This window comes from Micropterus salmoides, unplaced genomic scaffold (assembly GCF_014851395.1).
Source record: "Micropterus salmoides isolate LMB-PRFRI ecotype aquatic unplaced genomic scaffold, ASM1485139v1 Ms_hic_scaffold_15, whole genome shotgun sequence".
Classification (NCBI taxonomy): domain Eukaryota; kingdom Metazoa; phylum Chordata; class Actinopteri; order Centrarchiformes; family Centrarchidae; genus Micropterus; species Micropterus salmoides.
In genome coordinates, this window is record NW_024040596.1 from 20,670,460 (window position 1) to 20,693,595 (window position 23,136).

Genomic DNA, 23,136 nt, shown 5'->3' on the forward strand with positions numbered 1-23,136 from the left:
ACAGAAACCATTTGTTTATTATAAATGCCAGGGTGAGGTGGTGACTTGCCATCCATAAATTTTGTTATCCTTTCATATTCCTTTTATCTATGACTACAGCTTTGGCACTCATTCAAGATTTTAATGAACCCAGACTTCTGAGGCATCAAGGCCTAGTGATGCATTGTCCATTTGGATCAGGGAGTACAGAGGGGGGACAAAGGCAAAAAGCTTGTGCCTTTGACATAATATTTTATATTCTATTGCCTTACAGGGGGGTCATTAGGTGATTGCAACATTTAACAGCATAACAGATTGACAAGAATAAACACATATTCAGCACATATCTTGAATTAACAACCAGACTGATGATCTTGTGTGTGTGTGTGTGTGTGTGCACATGGCAAGGGGTGACTTGAATCAAAAAATAATTTTCGGTGTTTTATGAGGATGCAGAGAACCCCCCTGCTCTGGCGCGACCTGGTGTCGGCTGCTTTCTTGGGCTCAGAGGTTCCTAGGGGAGACCAGAATGGAAGTTGAGCATCTTGCTGTGATCCAAAGAAAGTGTGCCAAATGCTATCAAAACTGGATTAGTAGACAACAATTGTGTTCGATGAATGGAAGGGGGAGGAAAAGAGGTAGTTTCCAAGTAACCCATGGATGGAATTTTCCAACTCCATTGCATTTTTATCCCATGTAGGAATGGATGCGCACATAAGCCCCCTTTGTTTAGGGATAAAAGCTGTATAAAATACTCCAAGTTTTTTTATACCTGATCATGGATGCAAGAAGCAGCAACCACACTGTATTTCTGATTTACTGGGGGAAAAAAAACAATGATCTATGTGTAGGGAATCTGAGATGTTTTGAGCTGGGGGATAACTAATTTTATTTGTATTGAAATGTCTTTCATATGATATCAGCCTTTGGGAGAGAGGGAAAAGCATCTATTGAGAATATCACTTATTGTTGGATAAGTGATATTTTATGCTTCTCCATGAAATGACCTGGATAGTAAATAATGGCAAACAGTCACATCATATCAATGGTTTCCAACATTTTCAAAATGTTTTGGCTTGTGACTGTTAAAAGTGAAGCAGTGTCTACTATTTGCAGGTGACAATATGTCTATGAGTTGCGAGCAGTTCCAAAGACCGATATTTACTTCTCTGAATGTTTAAATTGAATAATTTAAGAGAGAGGCCTCTTAACAATAATTTAAAATAGACAGCATGAAGTAGAGAAATGTCAGAAAGAAAATAAAACGGTTGTGTGTGTGTATATACACACACACAACTGTGGTTTTTTTTTTGTATATACACACACACACACACACACACATACACACACGTAACGTTATATATATATAGTCTGTATAAGAATTCTTTTGCAGGAAATTTCCTACTGAAGAAAGACCATGAAGAAAGACTATGAAATGGGTCATCATGGACTTTTCCTCTTTTTCTACAGAAAGCCAGCCACCAAAAATTACATTTGTCTCTGCAGCCCTCATAAAGTAAAGTTCAGCAGTTTCACATTTAAATACACCCCCAGTCCAATGGCTGTCATCTGAACACTGACATTTGGAGCAAATCCCCTGCTGACTTAATCATGGGAAATATTGCGTGTCATTTGTGCACCACACTTGGACCTGGCTGATGGTAGTGGTAGTAATTCACCACTGCTGTGAGAGAGAACTCATGGGGTGACGTGCCTTGTGCTCAAACCTCTCTTTATTTTCTATCCCTCCCCTGTTTCTGTCTGTCGCAAGCTTCAACCTGTCTCTGTCCCTTCTGTCTCACAGAGCAGAAGGACACCTGAGTTATTGTAGACAGAGACCATCTGTGAGGAAAAGACATCTAGATTGAAGAGAGGTGAGGAGTTAACTAAGCAACCACACAGAATATCACTGATTTACTGTTTACTCTGTTGACTGATGGTATTTTAAGTAATTCCTACTATTTCTTTTGAGTCATCTTGTAAAACAAATCAAATTTTATCTTAACTGTTGCAGTATTTTCCCTCGCATAAAAATGTCTGGTCCTGTGCCGTTCCTCCCTTCTCAGCACCACCCCGCTGCTTGTTCGCTGTTTACCTTCCCATGTGCTAGGAGTCCTCGAGAGCCCGCCCTCTCCTAGCTGTGGCCAATCACACACCTCGGGCTCCAAGAGGTAACCACTTCTGTAGCCAATTGCTGCTCACTGTTTTAGCGCGTCATCGAAAGCAACATGGCGGCGCACATTACCAGAGCTGTGAAAGGACTTGTTCCACAGTAAGTCAGTTTATGTGTGTTATTTATCCTTCTAAATGTACTCTGTCTCTCACCTTAAAACAATTTACGGCGCTACGTTTGACTGACAAGGGTTTCTCCATATCACGGTAGCAGCTGTTGGTCAAATATCGCTTGTTTTGTAGGCTGGGGAGGGGTAAGTTAGGTATACAGCAGTTGGCAACAGTGTTTCCAATGTTATGTTCGTTTGTCATGTGAGCCAAAATGACTATGTGTTAGACTTGCTTGTAGCTACTGGTTTGTTACTTCTTGAATGAGCTGAAACGCTGGAAATGTGCAAAGACCTTGTTTTGAAGACCTCTGCCTCAGAACATAAATACGGCTGTGCCCTGTGCTCCACTGAGCTCCAGTGGCTCTTTGAATGAAGATAATATGCTTAATGTTATTGATACACAAAACACACCGAAGGCAGGTAGCTGTAAGAGCAAAGTACAGGTCTGGCTGCTGGGATAGGTTCCAGTGTAAGAGTTTGGCAGTCTAACAGAGTGTAATAGTTTGCTTTTCTTTCTGGGGGTGTCACCTTGTAGGGTGCAGATTTTGTGGTGACTGTGTTGCTGTTGCTGTCCAGCCAGTGTTTTTGTTACCTCTAGTCCAGTTGTGCAACAATATATCAGTTAAGTAGAAAAGTTAAAACAGTGGCTGCACAGCAACATTTATCTGACGCTTTTATCCAAAGCGGCTTACAATTCCTGCATGTCAGAGGTCGCACACCTCTGGAGCAACTAGGGGTTAAGTGTCTTGCTCAGGGACACAATGGTGTCTCACAGTGGATTTGAACCCAGGTCTCTCACACCAAAGGCATGTGTCTTATCCACTGCTCCATCACCGCCCCCTTTAGTGGTGATAGCAACACAGTCGCCACCGAATCTGCACCCTACAAGGCTTTTCTACTCTTGTGTAGTGTGATGTTAAGGTAGGTGTTTAATTTTGAATTCTGTTGTGTTTCTATCTCACTTTCAGTATAATTGTATTTCACCATGGACCATGTTGCATTTGTCTTTTCAAGTGTCAAATATTACTGATTTGCTAGTGTAAGGCAGCCTGTACTAAACAGGCCTGTGCCTGTGGTAGCAAAGTCAACGCACCACAACTTAAAGGAATAGTTGGAACGTTGTGCATTCTCTCCAAGAGTTAGATGAGATGAACAATCACACTGTCGTGTGTGTCTCTGTTAGGTGGTTAGCCTAGGTTTACCATAAAGACTGGGAGATGGGAGAAACAGCTAGTCTTACTCTCCAGAGCTAAGAAATACCCCACCAGCGCCTCTAAAGCTCAAACTAGATACAACGTATTTTTGTGTTTATACCATACACAGAAAATGGGGGGGACTTCTGTAACTATTTATTTTCCATGAGCCTAGTACCTCTGTGTCTTCAGCTGTAGTGCTGGTTGTCTAGCAATCTCACTGTGATGACAATACTCCAGGAAGTCACTGCACTTGGCTGTTCTTTTTTTCTGACTGCTGATTACGAGTGTTTTCATCAATTGTTAGTATCCACCAGGAACTTATTGCATAGTTAAGTTATACTTATTCAAATTATAAAATCGATATTGATAGGATCCTTAGATTAACATGTTACTTACAGATAAATATACAGTGGTTTGTATCATCATATTTGTTTTTGTGTTTCGTTGCTCTTTCACTGTAGAGCTTTTCTAATTCACTGTGCGCAACCCACAAATTTCCTGCCATCTAAACTGGAAACATGTGATCTCACTCTTTCATATCAAGTGTTTAGGTAACTGCGGCTCCTAAGTGAATGTTTTGTTTCTGTATCAGTTCATTTGACAACACTATTAATAATATAATTATCATAATGAAGGTTATTGGTATTGCTTATATGTGTAACTTTAAGCCAAAGCCAAGATTAAACCAATTTAACAGTGGCCAATTACATGGATTAAATCTGTAACTTGAAGCAAAGGGCAGTGGAGTACTTAAATCATAGGCTGTAGATCATGTGGTTCCACATTATTTTTATATATATATATATATATATATATATATAAAAATGTATATGTTCATATCCATTGTGACAGTCAGTTAATGTTTCAGTCATGTTTTCATCATTGTAGAGCAAATGAAACACCTGTCAATGAACTTCATCACACTGATGCGAAACAGTCATATAACAAGAGTCTAAATAGTTACTATAGGCTGTACTGATGAACAGTGGTGCTTTGAGCTGATGTTCTAGGGCTGAACAATCTAATTACCATTTTTCAGCCAGATATTGCGATTATGATTCAATTTGTGAATTATTTTTTTTTAATTGAAGTTTTGCTAAAGTTCAATATTCAGGCTAAATACTCAATACTGACGCCAGACAAAACTGCGGCACAGCTGCTGCGTGTGTCTGTTTGGCTGGTGCCATTATCCCACAAGTTTCCTCTCATTTTGTTTGTTGTTGTAAAATGTGCACACCCTGTGCCCACTCTGATTGGTGAGTAGGACCGTAACAGGAGGCGCATGGTGCTTGTGACTGGCGAGCAGATCTGTCACAGTAGGATGACAACGGAATGAATTTGTAACTGCATGACTGTTTAAAACGGGTCAGATGCGCTGTATAATTAACCTACATTTTAATCCCGTCTTCATGATTAGCTAATCTTGTTCTTTCAAATTGCAATTTCGATTGGAAAACAATTAATCGTTCAGCCCTAATATGTTCACAATGACAATACTAACAAGCAAATGTTTAGGTATTAGGTTGTTTACTATCTTACTATCTTAGTGCAATGACAACACTCATAACATGATTTAAGGGTCCGTCTTCTGTCTCTTTTTTTAATTGTCATTTATCAGGTGTTATAAACACTGATACCAATTTATCAAATCGGTCGACTCCAATTTATCGGTCAGGCTCTAGCTAGCATGTTAACATTACCAAATTATGACTAAACATAAACTAAAGCTTTCATGATCTAAAGTATTGGAAAATTGAAAATGTTGACCTGATGGTGGCACTGGATTCAAAAGTGATCACACAGGTTATTTCTGTTCATCCACACAGCTAGTGTGGGAAAAAAATTCCAGTATTGCGGTAAGACATGGTACACGATGGCCTAATACAGTCTGCAATTGCAGGTCAGACTCTTTTATGGTAGACACATTTCTAATATCTCATAGTCTACATTGTTGAATGTAGGATCCAGTGTTTATGGAGCTTGAAGTAGAGACTAAAAGTAAGGATATATGCTGCTTTAATTTTGACAATTCTTTTTGATACTAATTCGCCAGTGTACTCCTTTTTAAGTATACCAACACATACAAACACTTTCATCAATATTTGACTTGTGTGCATTTCTGCAAGATACATCATGAGATTCAGTGACAGAGAGTTGACAGTCAAAGTTGCACAGTGCTCTTCTGCCTTTGTAAATTATCATGCAAATCTCATAGGAGGTATACTGAGAAACTCCAGTTTGAATGTCAGTTACAAAGACCTTAAGTGGCTTTAATATTTTAGTAATGTGTCTGTACTGGTCAACTACATTGTGACATGTGGCTCTAATTCAAGGCACATGAATTTCCAGAGGCACAAAGCTGATGATCCTGCCAAATTAGAATGTGAAGTGACTGTCACGCCAGTCTGGTGTGTGTGCCTTTGTGTGTTTGTGCTTGTGGTGATGAACTGCCTGAACAGATTACAAATAAAATATTTATACTTAGCATCTCCCATGTTTTAAATTGATTTATAAAATGACATACCTTTATGGATAAAAAAAAATGATATGACTTCCGTACAGCATAAGCAGATAAAAAGTATACCTTCTTAATAGGATTCATATTGAATTTTAGATGGTGTTTCTGGAGAGCAGTACCTACATGGTTAAATGCAGCACTCTCAGATGGCTGGAACTAGGAGAGGAATGTGTGTGCTTGTTTTATGGACAGCCTAGAGCCCTCGCCCTGGCATTGGCGGCAGACTGCTCTTTGTCACAAACACCCTCATGTCAAAGATGCAACAGCATCCTGGAGGAAGCATTGACTGCCGCTATGAAGTCGACAAGTGATGAAAGTAGCCTAGAGGTTGTCAATTAAGAGAGCTGAGGCCTGGACCTTATAAGTTAATGGGCAGTTTCCCCTCTCAGGGCCTGCAAGAGCTTTATAGCACAGCTTATAAAAACCCCAAGTGTAATGCACCCCTATAACGTTTTCAATTAAGAGAAGGGGCATAAAGCAGTGCAGACACTTGGCAGTCATGCTAGAATGTTTATAAAGTGGCATTTGGCATAAATTGGGAGGGGAATTTTCAATTGCCCAAGTTGTTTTAATGCAGCAGCTACTGTGCAGAATTTTATTTTGATGGCACTTCATGCTGACTGAAAGCATTACTGACCTCCTGGTGTCTTTCCATTAGCAGTTCTTTTAGCTTGGTCATATGGATGCGCAGTCTGAAGTTTAAAAGCCCCATCTTCTCAGTTGTAAAAGATATCAGAGACAAGACAGAATTTTAATATACGCTTGTAATGTTATGCACTCGTAATATTAGCACAAATCGTCATAAATGCATTAGTCATTTCACAGTCAATTGGCAAATTCCCATTTAAACCTGTCCCTTAATGCGAGAAGGATTTAAATGTAATGCAACATGTAAAGTAAGGTAACTGTGCTACTATTTGTAAACATAATTAGTACTTGTACACCACAAACCCTTGTTTGTAATGCTATTAGAAAAAGAGCAATAATTCTAAATGCTCAAAGAAAATCCCTTCAATCATCTGTTGTCTTCTGTGGTTGAGCTAGCTGGTGTCTTCTGTGGTTGTGCTAGAGTGGAAAAATAAATGAGTGTTGAATAAACACTGGTGTGTTGACACCTCATTTCCTCATTGATTGGTGGTGGAAGCTGAGCTTGAGGTGTGTGGCCATAATCCAATCAAGCAAGAAAACAACTCTGGGGACTGTGTAACCAAATTCTTAAGCTCGGGAGGTCGAGGATGTTGGCTAAGTAACCCCAAACCCTATATTCTATGCCTTTTTTGAACTATCGCAATAACAAAGTTTGTCTGAAATCGTTTTTATCTTTTTCTGAAATATATGAGCCACTTCAAAATGCCTTCTCTTTCTCATTTTTATATTATTTACGAGTCAGTCTCAGTCAGGCAGGAGACTGTTTGTTTTTTCAAGCTGAATTAAACACTAACGAAATACACGATGTGGTTCAAGTAAACTAAATCTACACCCCAAAATCACTGCCTGTGGATGTATTCACCAGTGCCTACAGAGGCATTTTTTACATTTTGCCTTTTTTGAGCCAATCAATCAAGTTTCTCTATTACCTGTTGTTGACCCAGCTAGTCTTGCCTTTGAAATTTGTTACAGCGCATTGTTGCAACACAACAATGCTCAACACATGTTGCTGTGTGAAAAAAAATCTGGCATGCGGCTGGCATGGTGACCAGCTGAGTAAACGTGGTTGAGGGAGTAGTGTTGGATGGCAGAGAAGGGGGCCTACACTTGTCCCAGAGCCGGCCAAGGTGGATCCATGCGGTCACCAGATGGATATGTTACAATGTTACCCCCGTAGGAAAAAAAACCCCAACCAAAACAAGTGTCTCTGCTCTGTCACTGAAGCCTTTGATCAACAGCACATCTTTGGCTTCAGAGAAGGACTTCTTTGGACCCCAGAGCGCACACTGAATCGCATCTGTATAAACATGGCCATAGAGGAATGTGTGAACAATGCAACAAAAGAATTTTGTTCTAGAAATGTGGGGTGGACTTGGCTAACGAGTGGTTTATGTGGTTTCGAGTTTCAGCGTGGTGGTCGTATTGAATGAGAAGCTGGGGAAATATTCTCTGTTTTTAATGATAACACAAGGGGGGAAACTTGAGTTTTTTCTTTTTACAAATGTGAGCCAATACAAGTGCTGTGATGAAATGATCCTTTTTAAGATGAGGGCAAGGTCTTAAACACAGCAATTCATAGCCGTAGGTAACTATAGGTATTTTTTGTAATGATATTTGAAGGAATTGTTTTTTAGTCTGCTGTATTTTTTACTCAAACAGCTACAAAAACCATTCTTGTTGTGGTCATAAGTTTGTGCACTGTGGTTATCCAAGCAGCTTTTCCTTCATCTTTTACTTGTTATGATCATGTATTTGGTTGGTGAATAGCCATCTTTTTTAGATATTACACATAGACCTCTTTAGAAAGACCACCCAATTTCTTCCTGATTGCCATGACAAGCTGTAGCCTGTGTTGATCTATTTATTGAATTGTAATAAAGTGTTTACTGTAGGCATGACTAACAATTTCTAAAAGAGTGTGTTGGGCTGGCACAGATTACCTCATGTAGCATTAATTGGGTAGCATTCACTGTGTGTGTGTGTGTGTGTGTGTGTGTGTGTGTGCGCGCGCGTGTGGGCAGGATATTGCTTCCAGATTTAGAGACAGCTCCACTGTCAAAAGGCCAAAGGGGTTCTTTTAGCTATTAAATAGACAAAGATTTGGGTTCAGTTTACATCCCACAACCTGTGGGAGTATGTTCGCATCACTGACATTAGGTTATTTTTTAAAATCAGTTTTTAGGGGAAACCGTGTGCTCCCCCCTTCCCTCTGCCACGATGGTGTTTTGGTCTTCTCACGGCACGGAGGTTGGCTCATTGCCATGGTGATGGTCGGCTAGTTCCAGGGTGATGAGGTGTAATTTACCCAGTATTTCCTGTCTGATACACAGCACCCTAATGAGTAAGAGGCCTGCTTTTATAGCAGAGTGTTTGTTAACCAGGCACAGCAGGGGGGGTTGTGTGTACACGTGTTTGTGTGCGTATGTGTGGCTCTCTGTGCCATTCTGCCTTAACATGTTTGTTTAAGCGTATGTACACCTATAGGTCTGTATTAGTACATGGGTCCATGCTGTGGCCGCAGTTCTTGGACTAACCCCTCGGTGTCAGTATTGACAATATGCTTTGTGATGAGGACTTCGAGAGCAGCTTGTGATATTTGTTCTAGTACCAAGTGGATTTTCATCTCATGATTTCCCCTTATTAAATAGTCCCACACCAAGAAAAAAAGTAGTAGGCTATTAGTAGTATGTCTCTTTAGTGGTAGTAAAACTAGTAGCAATTTTAATAGCAAAATTAGTAGTATTGTTACAGTAAACAAAAATTAACATAACACATCTAAAAACTACTGCTTTACTTTAATTACATGTTTCTTACTTCATATGATTTCATATGTAAATTAAACGTCAAAGTTGTAAGAAATCGCATGGGCATCTGTCAATTTTTGACATTTTACAAACTTGATCAAAATCAATCAAATTGGTATTACTCGGCTGCAGCTCTTATTAGCGTATTGAGCTTAACTTAATAGATACATTCAGTATCTGTAATTATGTAATTACTGCTGTCACAAATATGGTTGTGATTTGATGTGCATTACGTGTTGCTCATTCATGAATTTAATTTAGTAATGTACATGCAATATTCAAGATACCAAAGCAACTGGGTTCTTGTAACCCAAATAATAAGTAGAGCCCGACCGGTTAATTGGCGTGCCGTTTATATCAGCCGAATGATAATGATTAAAAAAAAAAAAGGAGAGTTGGATCCTTCATGAGCGGCAGGGTGATGCAGTGGTTAGCACTGTTGCCTTGCAGCAAGGTCATAGGTTCAAATCTTGGTCGTCCTGGGCGGGGTTTGCATGTTCTCCCCGTGTCTGCGTGGGTTTTCTCTGGGTGCTCTGGCTACCTAATTGGATTGGCTCAGCCAGACAGTTTTTTGCAGCTACTATACAGTAAGAGATCTCCTCTTCTTGACCAGTCCATATTAAACAGCTATATGACCGTTAATACACAAAACTCTCCACTGAAAACAGGACCACTGTGATGTTAAGACAAATCCAATTTATGATATATCTGGGCATGCAGAGAAGAGTTGGCTGGTTTCTTTGGGTACTTTGCCACATATTTGGAGCTGGCTCATAACTTCTCCTCACATCACTGGCACAAGTTACAGACAGGAAGCCTTCTGTTAGCACTGTACTTCATTAGAACCAGGTTTCAGTGGTACCACACACATTCAAACAGCAGGGCCATCTCCCAAGCATCAAAGGAGGTTTTATACAAAGGGTTGTCTCTGTCTTCCCATCAGTGTCTGCTAATGATGCATGCTGTACACGTTTTTAACATTGACACCCTCCTCTCCCTATCACTCATTCACACTCTCAATCTCTGCTCCCATTTCTCTCTCTTTCCCTCTCTCTTTTTCTCTCTCTGTCTCCCTCTGCCTTTGGTGGTGTTTGTTTGGCTGCTGGGTTTTGTTTGTTTATTGTTTCCAGATGGCAGACGCAGACTTCATTTGTGTGGCTTTCAAGTTCCCAGAGAGCTTTTTACTGCCTTGGCTCAAGCGCTTATCCTGTTTCCTCTAGCCGGGCTTTATGATGGGCCCTTTTATACGTAGCAACTGGAAACAACTGTCACTACCAGTCTGCGCCGGGGAAAGCAGGAGAAAGCCCAGTGAAAGTGTCTTTTTCTCTGTGCACTCTCTATCTGAACATCTTCATTAGTGACAGAGCAGTCGAACCACAGATGAGGACGATGTTTCTTTTCCCAGAGGGTGAACTTTACTGGCTTCATAGACTAAGAGAGAATACCCATGATTGTGTTCACTACTCTAAATTTCAGCTGCATCATCAGCAGTCCAACAGAGAAATAGGATACGATATGCAAAACAAATTCTTTAATGACATGATGCTTAGGCAGCGTGCTCAAAGTAGTGAAGAAGCTGGTGGTGTGTTTTTTTTTTTTTGTTTTTTTTCTTGCTGAGTGTAGTCTGGGCATCATTAAACGCTGTGACATCACTTATTTACAGGAACCCAGGAGGGCGACTTGCCCAGTAAATGTGGGGGAGGACCAGTGCATGTCTTTACTCATCGGATGCGGTTTTAAGATGGAGCAGTAATCAAAGCTCTCAGCTATATAAAACCCACCCCTTCTCCTTAAGGAGGCCTTTTCTCCTGGCTACTGCTGAATGAGTGATTACCCTGGCATTCCAACCTGCCTAATCCCATTTTTAGCAGTGATTTAACACACACAGTGGCCACAGTGCTGAATTCACTGACCTCCCCCAAAAAACTGTCCCTTGGAAGGAAATGTCAACCCGATTGGCTTCATATTTCTGTAACGTATTTAAGTTAAAAAGCCGTCATGTGGAGGATTACAGGAAGCCAGCTGTTTCACTGTGCCATTCTCAATGCATTGCAAGTCAGAGCATTTGTCTCAGGTCAGCTGTAATCACAGGAGAATTCTGCACTTGTTTAGGATCAGTCAGGGTCCATGTTGTGTGCAAAGATAGAGGTAGTAATGCCATATATATGTTGGGTATGACACATGGCAGCACAGTCCTCATACTAACCCACTCATGACCCTCAACAAGGGGATCCGAGCTGAAGTGTGAGAGGATCGGACTTTAATGTTCACGTAATCAGTGGTGTTTGTGTTTTACCACCACTGAGCGCCTGGCTGGCCGGCTAATCTCATCAGGGTTTGGGCTCTGGTGCTGGGGTGAGGGAGAGGACAGCCTAGCATGACCCATATCTCTGTGCCAGGACGGCTACAACACTCCGGCACTACTGCGCAGTTCCATCAGAGTTTACTACGAGGCTCTTTGCCAGGGTGTTTACTACTAAACTGTCTGGCACAACAAGATAATGCCTGTACTAATGCCCTCTAAGGACACAGCCACTCTCACTAAGGAGTGTCTGCACTTTTTCATCATGCCAGACTTTAACTACATATTAACATATTAACGTCGTGGAGCAATAATGTGGTGTATAGACTGGGATTACATTGTAACAAGTTAATATTGTCAATAGGTAGTAATAGTCAGCCCCCCTAATACATGTACGTAGGTGTGGACAAAATAAGTACTGTGTGAGAGAAAAAAAGTGAGAGAGAAGCAGGAGAAGGACTTCTGGTTGCTTGTGGACAAGTTTGATTAAATAATTAGTTTTTTTATGTTTCATTCAGAAAACAGTGTGCTTGGTTACTGAATGTTACAGAGCCCCTTAGAAAGCTTCACCTCGTGTTGCATCTCTTCTCTTTAGCCTTCGGCAGTCTATAAAAACATCTGCCTGAATTTTTTCTGTGCAGTCAATAGCACAACAGCTTTTTACCATTTTACTTTTATTTCCATGCAGGGTTCAATGTTAATGGTTTTTTTTGGGTCAGAAATCTACTTGCCTAAAGTCAGTTTTTACTTTCCCTATACAAATTATTGTTTTATTTATTAGCGGTTATCAAATAACAAGAATAAAGTTAATTTTCAAGTTTAATTTTAAAAACAATATAAAAATAAATGCCTCAGTACATGATTATTGTTCATTTTATGATTTTATTAATTCTGCTTCTCTTATCGAAACTCCTTGTCTGGGCGGTTCTTTATGAATATCTTATTGTTTCTTTTTCATTAGTAAATAATTGCTTTTAAAAAATTTACTATTTTAAAAAAGAGCAAATGCCTGCCTCCAGGTACCTCTTGTAGAGAGAGGAGGGGCTGCTTTTCAAGTATTTGGTTGGTTTTTAAGGATTTACAAAAATTTTAAGGTACCTGGCAACCTACGCTAAGTTAGGCTACATACAGACATGTTTTGTTTTAGCTTGTTTGCAACAATTTGCTATTAGCTGAACTAGCATGCTGTGCTTCTGTAAAACATACAGGATGAGAGACTGTGGACAGAGTAGATTAAAATATCGCTTTTTACATGTTTCTGCTTGTTGAACAGGTGTATTGATAAAGTAATGGCTTTTTCTTGCATGTCTTTTTTGTGTGTATGTTTGTGGAGGAGCACAGTGCTGACACAGAAAACAGGGGAGAGGCTGCAGCGTGATAATATATTACACCAAAACTATGCGTTTAATTATTTATTTTTACCATGTACCCGATTGCCACAAGCAATCGAGCAATGTGAACCGAACATTATATGCTTCTCAAAGATAAAAGGGAAGTTGGATTACATTTGTTTCAATGACAGATTTTGTTCAGAGTTTGAATATTTTATTATCTGTTACTTGAACTGGACTTCCTGGATCGTAGTCCCATAGATACCTGTACAGAAGTAAAGGAAGTCTGTTTGATTTTAAACCATTGATGGAAAAATTGTCTATAAAGTTAAGGCTCTGTTCTGACTTTGTCAAATGCCAATGCGTTAGAAGAACCTTACCATGACAACAACTCTGAGAAGTCACCTGTTGCGTTTCAGGATAGTGGGGCAGCAAAGGCACCACCAATAAACGGAAGAACATACATTCTTCAACACCCCTGTCATAAAAAAAAAAAAAAATCTAATTTCACATTACTGCTACACAAAAGTAGGTTCATTTACTGTTAGCAGGTTGTATTAAAGGTTTGTGGTTCTCCACCGTGAAATACCCTATGTTAAACACATTGTTGTTTTAGTGAACACTACACCATTGCACTCACTCTGCTGCACCCATGGGAGGTCAGAAACCTGCTCACTCAGTCCAACCTCTACACGCGCACACACACACACACACACACACACACACACACATACACACACACAGGAAACAAATCAGCAGCTGGCTGTTTGATGGTCTAATTTAAACCAGTGGATATTTTTGAGCCATTTCAATACCCTGACGTTTGTGCGTGTGGACACACGGGCATAATAAAGGAAGTTCCTTTATGCGAGGGATGGATAGTTTTCCTATTTTGCTGTTAAGTTGTATTCTAAATATTTAGTTTTCCATTTTATAACAAGGGTAGTCATTGATATGGATCCCAGGAATGACTGCACCACCCTTTTGAGTACATTTACTGAGGTTACATCTGCCTTGCTGGGCTCCAAGTAAAGCACAGTCTGTATCTGTTCACACCAGAACTCTGATCCACCATAGTCATGAAACCATAAAAGAAAACTTGACCTCCAGTCTATGAATTCTTACAGTTCACCTTTATGGATTGACATGCATAGGTTCCAGATTCTGACACATCTGTTGTTGCATTTTTAGGATGCCATGTAATGTCTGTATTCAGTCGGTGGTGCGGAGACCTGCTTATTAAACCATCAGATCCAGTTTTGCACAGGCTTCATTGGCCTTTAATTTGCAATAATAATTAATGCAGATACTCACACATCCATCTGGGAACACATGTTCAGATCAAACAAACCATTTAAAAGAGTTAAAATTCTCGCCTAGGCCTAATTATCACCTAATAGCTGATGTGGCAACAAACAAGTAATTATTATCTCTTGCTTCTATTAGCCCAACCCATGAATGGAGGCACCTCTGCGTATGGTAATAAAGGGTAGTGATTATGAAAATTGACTCTTGGTGCTAAATGCTTGTGGATTTAATTTGGATTCCAACTTGTTCCTGCCTAACTTCAGAATTTTGGTCTTTAATTTGCTGTTGTTGTATTTTATCTCCCATATTCAGGTGGGTTGTACGTGCCTGCATAGTAAAACACATGATATATCAGACAAATAACTTTAATGTTTGTGTTTTTATGTTAACTATTTATCTAAATGTTGTTTTTCACAGAAAGGTTATCCACTACTGTAAATTCCATTAGCTGTTCCAGGTTTTTAGACTGAAGATGTGTCACCTCACGGCATGTTTAGCCAAGAGCCTTCTACCTAAGCTTATTAAATCAATAGATTGAAAACACACCTTGCTGTGATGTTAAAGACTAGAATACAGACATGCACACATAGACACACAAACACAAGCAGCACGGTAAGTTGGCTTATCTTTGATGTGTCCCGTTGACAAAGCGACTCCCTCCTATCAAAGGATTTCAAATAAACCCCAGTGAAAAGACTGATGCACAAAAGGTGGCCTATGTTCTTTCTGTTTGTTTATTTGAAATAAAGTCTGTTATAAATTATTAGGTTGTGTTTCTGCTTTTGATCTAAACGTACCATGTGATGCCTCGTTCTTTATAGTGGAATTTGTTTTAAAGATGTCCTCCCAGTTTACGCTTGCATTATAAGAGTAGTGTTTGGTATTGGGCTGCATTCACCATGAAAAGTGGTCTATGCGCAGTATAGGCCAGACCACAAGCAAATTGCCATGCCTTTTAGTCCCATCTTCGATGATGCGGTACTTCCTCAGGCTTTTGTCTCCAGTTTGGGGCACAGCTGTCAGGCTAGGTGCTATCCACACTCCCCTCCCAAAAACCTCAGGCCACGCGCTGCTGCACCCCAAACACTAAATAGGAGCATTAGACACACCATGTTAAGGGCTGCTGGTGTTTGAGCTGTGGCTGTGTGTGCGTGTCTTGTCCCATGGCCAAAGACGTACGCATTATCACAAACACACGCACACAGCTGCACACCACCCTGCAAAAGTTATCCTGCTCCATACCCTTCAATAAGACAATAGATTTATTCTTTTGTGTTAAATGTCCCTTTGTCCTAATGCTGACTTCTGTTTTGTCTATTACCCGTTGACCCCTCACTCTGCTTTTAGTTTACACGCCCAGCTACAGATCTGCACTGTGAAAATACCCACAAGGCCTATCTACCCATATGTAGTGTTGCAGATTTTGATTATGCGCCACTGGCATCACACCCCAGCAGGGTATATCCAAACATGAAAATTAATTCACAGCTAAATGCTGCTATATGCAGTCTGAGAGGAAGAGGAGAGGAGAAATCAAACACAGGTTTACACTAGTGAGCAGCCCCAGTATTAAGAAAAGAGAGCCTAAAGGCAGGCAGAGAAGGCAGTGTTCATTAATGTGCAAAGCAAATCTAACAGTTACGTCCCCCCTGCCCCTTCTTACAACACACACAGAAGCATGCACACATAGATGCATTAGTCATTTCAGTAGAAGAAACTGGGGGGGGATTTTAATGGACATAAAAAAACTGACCTAAATGAAATGGATGTAAAATATTCCCAAAGCTGCTGAAAAGTCAAGCTAATGAAAAAATAAGAATAAAATCAGCATAATGAGTTGTAATTGTAAACTGAGCCGAACACTCACTGGAGTACTACATTGATCAGTCTGAAATGAGAAAGTTTGGGTCGAACTGCTCGCTGTGTTTAGAAAGCAAAGTTATTACCTTCAACCACCAGTTAACTTCAACACTGTCAGATTTTCAAGTTCTCTTCTCTTTCTCAAAGTATTTTTTATGAAGGATTTATAATTTATGAAGTTACTGGTGACTGTGTAGCTGCAGCTATAGCGTCCTTTTAGACTGCCTGTTATGAACTTTAGCATGAAAGAACTTGGGCATGACTTTGTCTCAGAGCAATGCAAATGGAATTGCCCCCTGATGGTTTGGTATGCACCCAGCTGGCCTTTAAAAGGTGATAATTGGAAAATACAGGATGAAGCCACAGTCAAAGTGGGAACCTTGTGTTAGACTGAGTTAGCCATAGCAAGGATGGAGGAAGAAAACATTGAGAAGAAGAATCAAATACATGGTCAATGTTATTTGTCTAATTTATAGGTGTATGCTTATAAAATAGACCAGTGGGCTAGGCACCGCAAAGCATTTTTAAATTGCTGTATGGTTGTCTGTGCATGGCCACTGAGGAATATTGCACTTAATAGTGGTTAGATGTGCAAGTGTAGTGTAGAAATATTTTAATCAACTGATGAAAACGTCGGATGTGAACTGTCCTGTGATACTGAAATAGTTTGCAGTCTAGACATACTGACTGAATATGGACAAAGTCAACTGCGAATTTTCAGGTCATACAGTTTGAATTGTGTGTGAATTAATACCTCACCATTCTATTCTATTAAAGTTATAATCTCAAATTTCAGTCCTAGTTCCTAGATTTTATATGTTTACTGGTAGTAGCGGCTAGTGTGTTTTATAATAATAAAGTTCCCTTTACAACATCCATGGATTGACCACTGTGGCCAGCAAAATTATCCTAACCAGTCTCTTTCAAAAAATGTAACAGAAAAAGTGCAATTTCTGTATTTGTTTAGAGCACACCCAAACAACTTGTGGGTTGAGTGGCGTCATCATGTTATGTTTTAAACATAACACTAAGGATACAGTCAAAAGTGTCACCCAATATTGTAATACTTAACTCCTGATCGAAATGTGTGTGCATGCACAAGCTTTTGTTGTCAGTATCCTGTGAATCTCTTGTATTCAAGTAGAGCACAGGAAAAGCAGACCTGTCAACATTTAAATTTACCACCGGTAATTACAGAACACAGATATACTGATTTGTTGTTGCTGAAAAAATAGGGTTTCATATAATGAAAATCTTACAGATTATAACTTTATCCCAAAATAACAACCCGATGTCCAAGTAAACACTTTGATTGGAAAATTTGTTTTAGAATTAGTGAGCTATTGAGAGAAGGCCAAAATGCAGGTCCCCACTAATTTATAAAACCTGACACAGCATTCCTTTCCTTCTCTGAAAGGAAGTGTAGCGGAGAGGTCAGGAGGCCTGTACAGGAGCTCTTCCCTTTACAAGGCAACATTCAAAGCATTGCTTCACGCCTCTGCTTGTGTTAGCCTAGTGTAAGCCTGCGCATCCGGTCTCCATTACTGTGTACTCTTCCGAGAGAATGTGACAGTGATAAGGCTCTTTTGAAGTCCAGCTTTACTACAGAACCTCTAGAGAGGGGCAAAGCCAGCTGCTAAACTGGAGAGAGAGAACTCCAGACAGCTATTTTTCTGAGCTTCAAGTTTGAGTTTTAGTCCACAATTCATTCATGACAAATATTTTTTGATATATTCTGGATATCTTTATCATATCATTCAGAATATTACTCTCTGTTTGCAGTTGGATAAGAATCCCATGGCTAATTTGTCATTTTATAATACAATGAATTTTAAGTTGTAGCCGCCCCATCATGCTACACACACAATACTAAAGTAAATTTAAATAGAATAAAATATAAATGAAGTAAAACAATATAAACGGTTACTTATATATACATATACTTATATGCTTACACGAGGAAAGTATGTACAGTTTGTAGGATGGGTTGAAGGTGAATTGAGTGTCTCCTCAACGTTCCTGATGAAAGAAGCTGCTCTGTAGTTTGGTGGTACAGCAGCAGATAGGCCTACTTCTGTTTTATTTTTGCGTGTATTGGTAAAAAAAATTCCCTATCATAACGTTTCAAAAACATTTTGGTCATTAGGCTACTCTCCAGTCAAAACAGTCAGCTGTCATGCCCTGTGTCAGTCAGCAGACATTTCCATTAAAATGTGCTAACACCCCTTCTGTTCAGGAAACCTTTTACTAACTCCAAATGGAATCTTCTTAATGACTTCCTGTACCTGATGCCTATTATTGCTATCTGGATTCCAGCAACAGATGGAGTTTGACTGTACTCCTGACTCTGACCTTGAAATTGCATTTCTGTTGTTCAGGAATCACCATTGATAATAACGTCAATGCCAAACACTCAGGTATGCTCAGTGCCCTGGTTATAGTACGGCTGAGTGAACCCCCATTCAACCTGCATTTGATTCTTTATACATAGTTCCAGGTGTATAAATACTCACAAACAAATACTCAACAATCACACAAGCATTGGGTCCTTAGCTGTGCTTCCATAGCACATAAAATTACTAAACGGCTAGCTAGGTTAGCCGGCTGTTTGCCCAATAAGTAGATTCCCATGCAGTTTTCTACAATAGCTAATCCAAGGAGCTAAATGCATGTGTTCACTTTAGTTTTGGACTCGGAGAGAAGTGTTTGAAATGATTTATGTAAAATATATGTTGTGTGGAAAGTTTATTCCAGATATTAGTAGTCTCTACAACTGAGGTGGCGAGCGCAAAGTTAGCATGACCCATTAGTCTGAAAGGGCCATAATTATTATGCTATGTTCCTGTGGTGGCGAGTTTACATACATTAGTTAACTATAAATGACCCCATGATAAAATGTCTGACCTGACTTTATGAATAGATTCATCATGTTGAGAATATTACTCAGCAATCAGCTAAACATCTAGGTAGCATCAGGCAATACCATGGATGATAGTTAAAATTAGCATGGCTTAAAGCAATATAGATAAATGAACACAAGATGAATGAATAATTTCATTTATTACAAATGAAGCCATATTAAAAACATCTATTCTGAGGAAAAGTTGCTGTGTATGCAGAGTACATTGTGGGGTAAAATTTATATCACAGTGTAATTTAAAGAATTGCTGGTAATGATCTTTCCTTTTTTCTCTCCATGTATGTGTCTGCTCTGTTAACTTTCTTCGTCTTTAAATTTTTTCCACCAGCAATTCCTTTTTCACAGCAACAGGTGAGCTGCGTATGGAAGAGGCTTGTTGGTAATGACGCAGCCTGACGAAACTAATGTGGTACCAAGTACAACCATCCGATTCTGAAAAGTGAAGTCAATGTGGAAGGGCCTTAAACCTGTATTCTTTTTAATGGCCAGCAGGGGGAAACTCCATTGGTTGCAAAAACAAGGAAGAATGTATAAATTTCTATGACATAATACTGCTGCTACTTCTCCCTTAATTTATTTCATAAGTAAGCACTTTCCTAGTGAGTTTGTTCTTGTAAGTCATAATCATGGCCTTGCAGTGCGTATCCCTCCCAAGCTCCACCCTCATCTAAATATGGTCACTTCTTGTTCCAGATAATCATTTGGCGACGGCCTATAAGCCAAACTCATGGGTTCAAAACTGTAGTCTACAAACCAATGGGTGACGTCATGGTGACTATGTCAACTTCTTTTATACTTCTTTAGTACCGAATGACATCTACTCCAAGGAGGGCTCTTCTGGTTAGCACGTTTATAGTCAAAAATCTCTGTACTTCCTGTGCCAGCTCAGGAAGCTCGACCTGCCTAAGGAACTGCTGATCCATTTCTACACAGCCATTATTCAGTCTGCTCTCTGCATGTCCATCACTGTCTGGTTTGGATCTGCCATCAAACAGGACAGGAACAGACTACAGCCAACAGTCATGACTGCAGAAAAGATCATTGATGCCAACCTGCCCTCCATTCAGGACTTATTTCCAGAATCAGGAAATGGGCAGGAAATGGACACCACCTGTTCCAACTTCTCCCCCTTGGTAGGCGCTACTGTACGCCAAATGAATAGACACAGGGACAGTCTTTACCAACAAGCCATCTCTCTAAACAATTAACTCCAGACATGCAGGATCAGGAACAATGTCTTTACAATAACCCTGTGACTCTTCACTACCTTTAATTATTTAGGCCTACTATTTACTAATTTACTATTTAGTCATCATTGTGGTAATGTGGTAGATGTTAATATTGTATAATGTATATATCATATCCACATAAATCATGTACATAATAGATGCACAGAAATATTTATTCATGCTTTACACTCTGCTTCATTACACTGTTGTCTTGCTGTCTTCAAATGTTGCTTTATTTTTGTATATGTTTGTGTGTATGTGTGTACTGTACACGGTAGCTTGTGTCTGTTTTTACTGAGCTTGTTGACCTGTTTGTTTAGGCTTGTTCTGTGTACGTACTGTACATGGAGAGACTATATATATAGTAAGACTGCAGTCAAATTCCTCATATGTGTAAACATAGGTCTATAATCCAAATACATATTGATAACAGTTTAGTATTTCACAAATTGGATTTTTTTTTATGAGCTTGGGAATTTACTGAATGGGTTTGATTGCAATGAAAAAAAAGCAAAATGACAGTGATCTTTTCAAATGCTAATATGTTCTAGTTGGGAAAACATTTAAAAACATTTGTATGTACCTTTACCTCTTTCACACTGTGAAAAAACCTGTTGACAAGGTGCAAGGGTTTGTAATGGCTTTATTATGAAAGGCTGAGCAGGATGGTAAGATACAGTACTTACATAGTTACTATAACAACCCGCTAGTAGGCATTAGCAGTCAGTCCTAGCCCTTTCAGCCAGACCTTACATTCTCTCAATCACAAATATACAGTGCTTAATGAACTTAATGAAGTTGTTAATCAGACTTTTCAGGCATAAATAACTTAATCTAATGAAGTTACTCTTTTTCCTCACCTTCTGTGTCATGTTGTGAAAAAGCAACATTGCCGTGTGACCAGGTTGAACCTGAGCTCTACATCCCTGTTGTTAGCGTAAAGGGGACATTACTGTTGTAGCATCTGTAGTAACACAGTTATTGTGTTATTGTCATTGTGCAGCTAGTTATATTGTGTGCTTTGATACATGATTTCAATCTGGTCCTGGAATGTGTTAGTGCCAAACAAGTTGAAAATGTGACATTTGAGTTTCCATGATCCTCCCAGTAAGGGAAGGAAGGGGCACTGGTTATTGCACACCTCCACCCACACCACACCCTTAATGGAGAAATAGGCCAAGGTAGGGTCCTGCTCTTCCGTTGTCACTTTCCACAACGTGGTTGGGTCTGTGTTTATGTTTCTGAATGTTTCATCTACTAACACAACATCATTAGGTGTGCTATTTCATCAGCCATTACAGCCAGTATGACAGTATAACACCCTCAGTTCCCCAATAGACCAACATTTATCAACCTTTGTCTTATATAATTGTCTTAAATAATTTTGTAGTCTGTGGTATTCTTGTACTGAATTGTAATATAATGTAACACAAATCTAATGCTTTTTGGACAAAGTGACTAGTATACTGTAACAACTAATGCTCTACACACATGTTTAAGCATCTTTGTAATAGATGAGAGTGACGTTTATGGTTGAGAGGACACTATAAATATGTAACATAGGTGTTATTTCAGTAATTTTATGGTTGGTATCACTGACTAAAGTAACCCTGACTTTGGTGTGGCTCAGGTTTAGAGAAGGGTTTTGTATACATGCACATCAGTGGCAAATGGCTTATTATTTTCCAGCGGAAAAAAAATCTCTTGATGTATGAATGGGTCAGCACACGCTATCTGACCCAGGTCTGATAACACTGCCCAACGCTGTATGGTTTTCATATGTTTGCAAATGCACAACGTACTGAATGGTGGTTGTTGTATGAATCACATTGGAGAAGGTTTGCTTTTGATTTGTCCACCCCAAAGGTAACAACTTGGCAAGTTGGTTGGATATCTCGTCCAGCAGGTCAGAGTCTTTAACTCTAAACTCCTCTCCTCTCAACCGCAACACCTCACTCCTCCCCTTGAACATGTCCAAGTCCTTCAGGTTGTCATTCGGAAGCTCAGTCACACTGTGAAGTCTCAAGGTGGTTTGTCCAAGGCAGGTAGTGTAGTTCCTCCCTCAAACCTTAGACCTACTGATGGTCCAACAAATCAAATGTTTGATCATACAATAGGATTTTACTTACAATAGGATCAACTTCTTGTCAGTTACTAAAAGAAAAGACATGTTGTTTTGCATATGACATACTATAACATACAGTACATTAGCGTCAAACAGTTTTTTCCCTTTGAAATAATGTAACAGCACAAAGGGAAGGCAATGTTTGTGGGGCTGTTGCACTTTCACGGAGCTCACTGACTCATCAGTGGCTGTGTTGCGGGGAAAGTCTGTACAAGAATTCTCTCCATGTGGTGCACAACACCCGCAGCACACAGAGGTCTGACAATGTGACAATCCCAGCTTCCTATTTGCATCACAGCATTTGCTACAGGAAATGTGTTGTTGATTTAATGATGTGGTGGTGTGCAGGCCTGTTGTTGTGGAGATGTTTTGCTGTATTTTTTTCTCCAATGTATTTGACTTAATAGAGCCATAACAAAGTTAAATGTGATCAGTAGGGGGATTAGGAGTTTTCAGAGTTTATTTCATATAATGTGTGTAGCAGTTGCAAAAAAATTTAAATATTCTCGTAGACAAGAGACAAGTCTGATGTTGTAGCTAAGGATTAATAATGCAGAATATGTAGGCATACCTCAATCATGTAAGGGACCGACTAGAGGGGCTTTCAGCTTACAATCCTTTTTATGTGGGGTGT

The 23,136-nt window shown here is 39.6% G+C and overlaps 1 protein-coding gene across 1 annotated transcript in view; it reads left to right on the forward strand.

Moving 5' to 3' along the window:
* The first annotated feature begins 2,172 nt into the window (after positions 1-2,172).
* clybl (citrate lyase beta like) overlaps positions 2,173-23,136 on the forward strand; it is a 60,547-nt gene continuing 39,583 nt past the window's right edge. Inside the window, exon 1 of the mRNA XM_038720984.1 lies at positions 2,173-2,251. Within this exon, the coding sequence (XP_038576912.1) occupies positions 2,208-2,251 (44 nt within the window). The 5' untranslated portion in view covers positions 2,173-2,207. The remainder of the gene's footprint in view (positions 2,252-23,136) is intronic.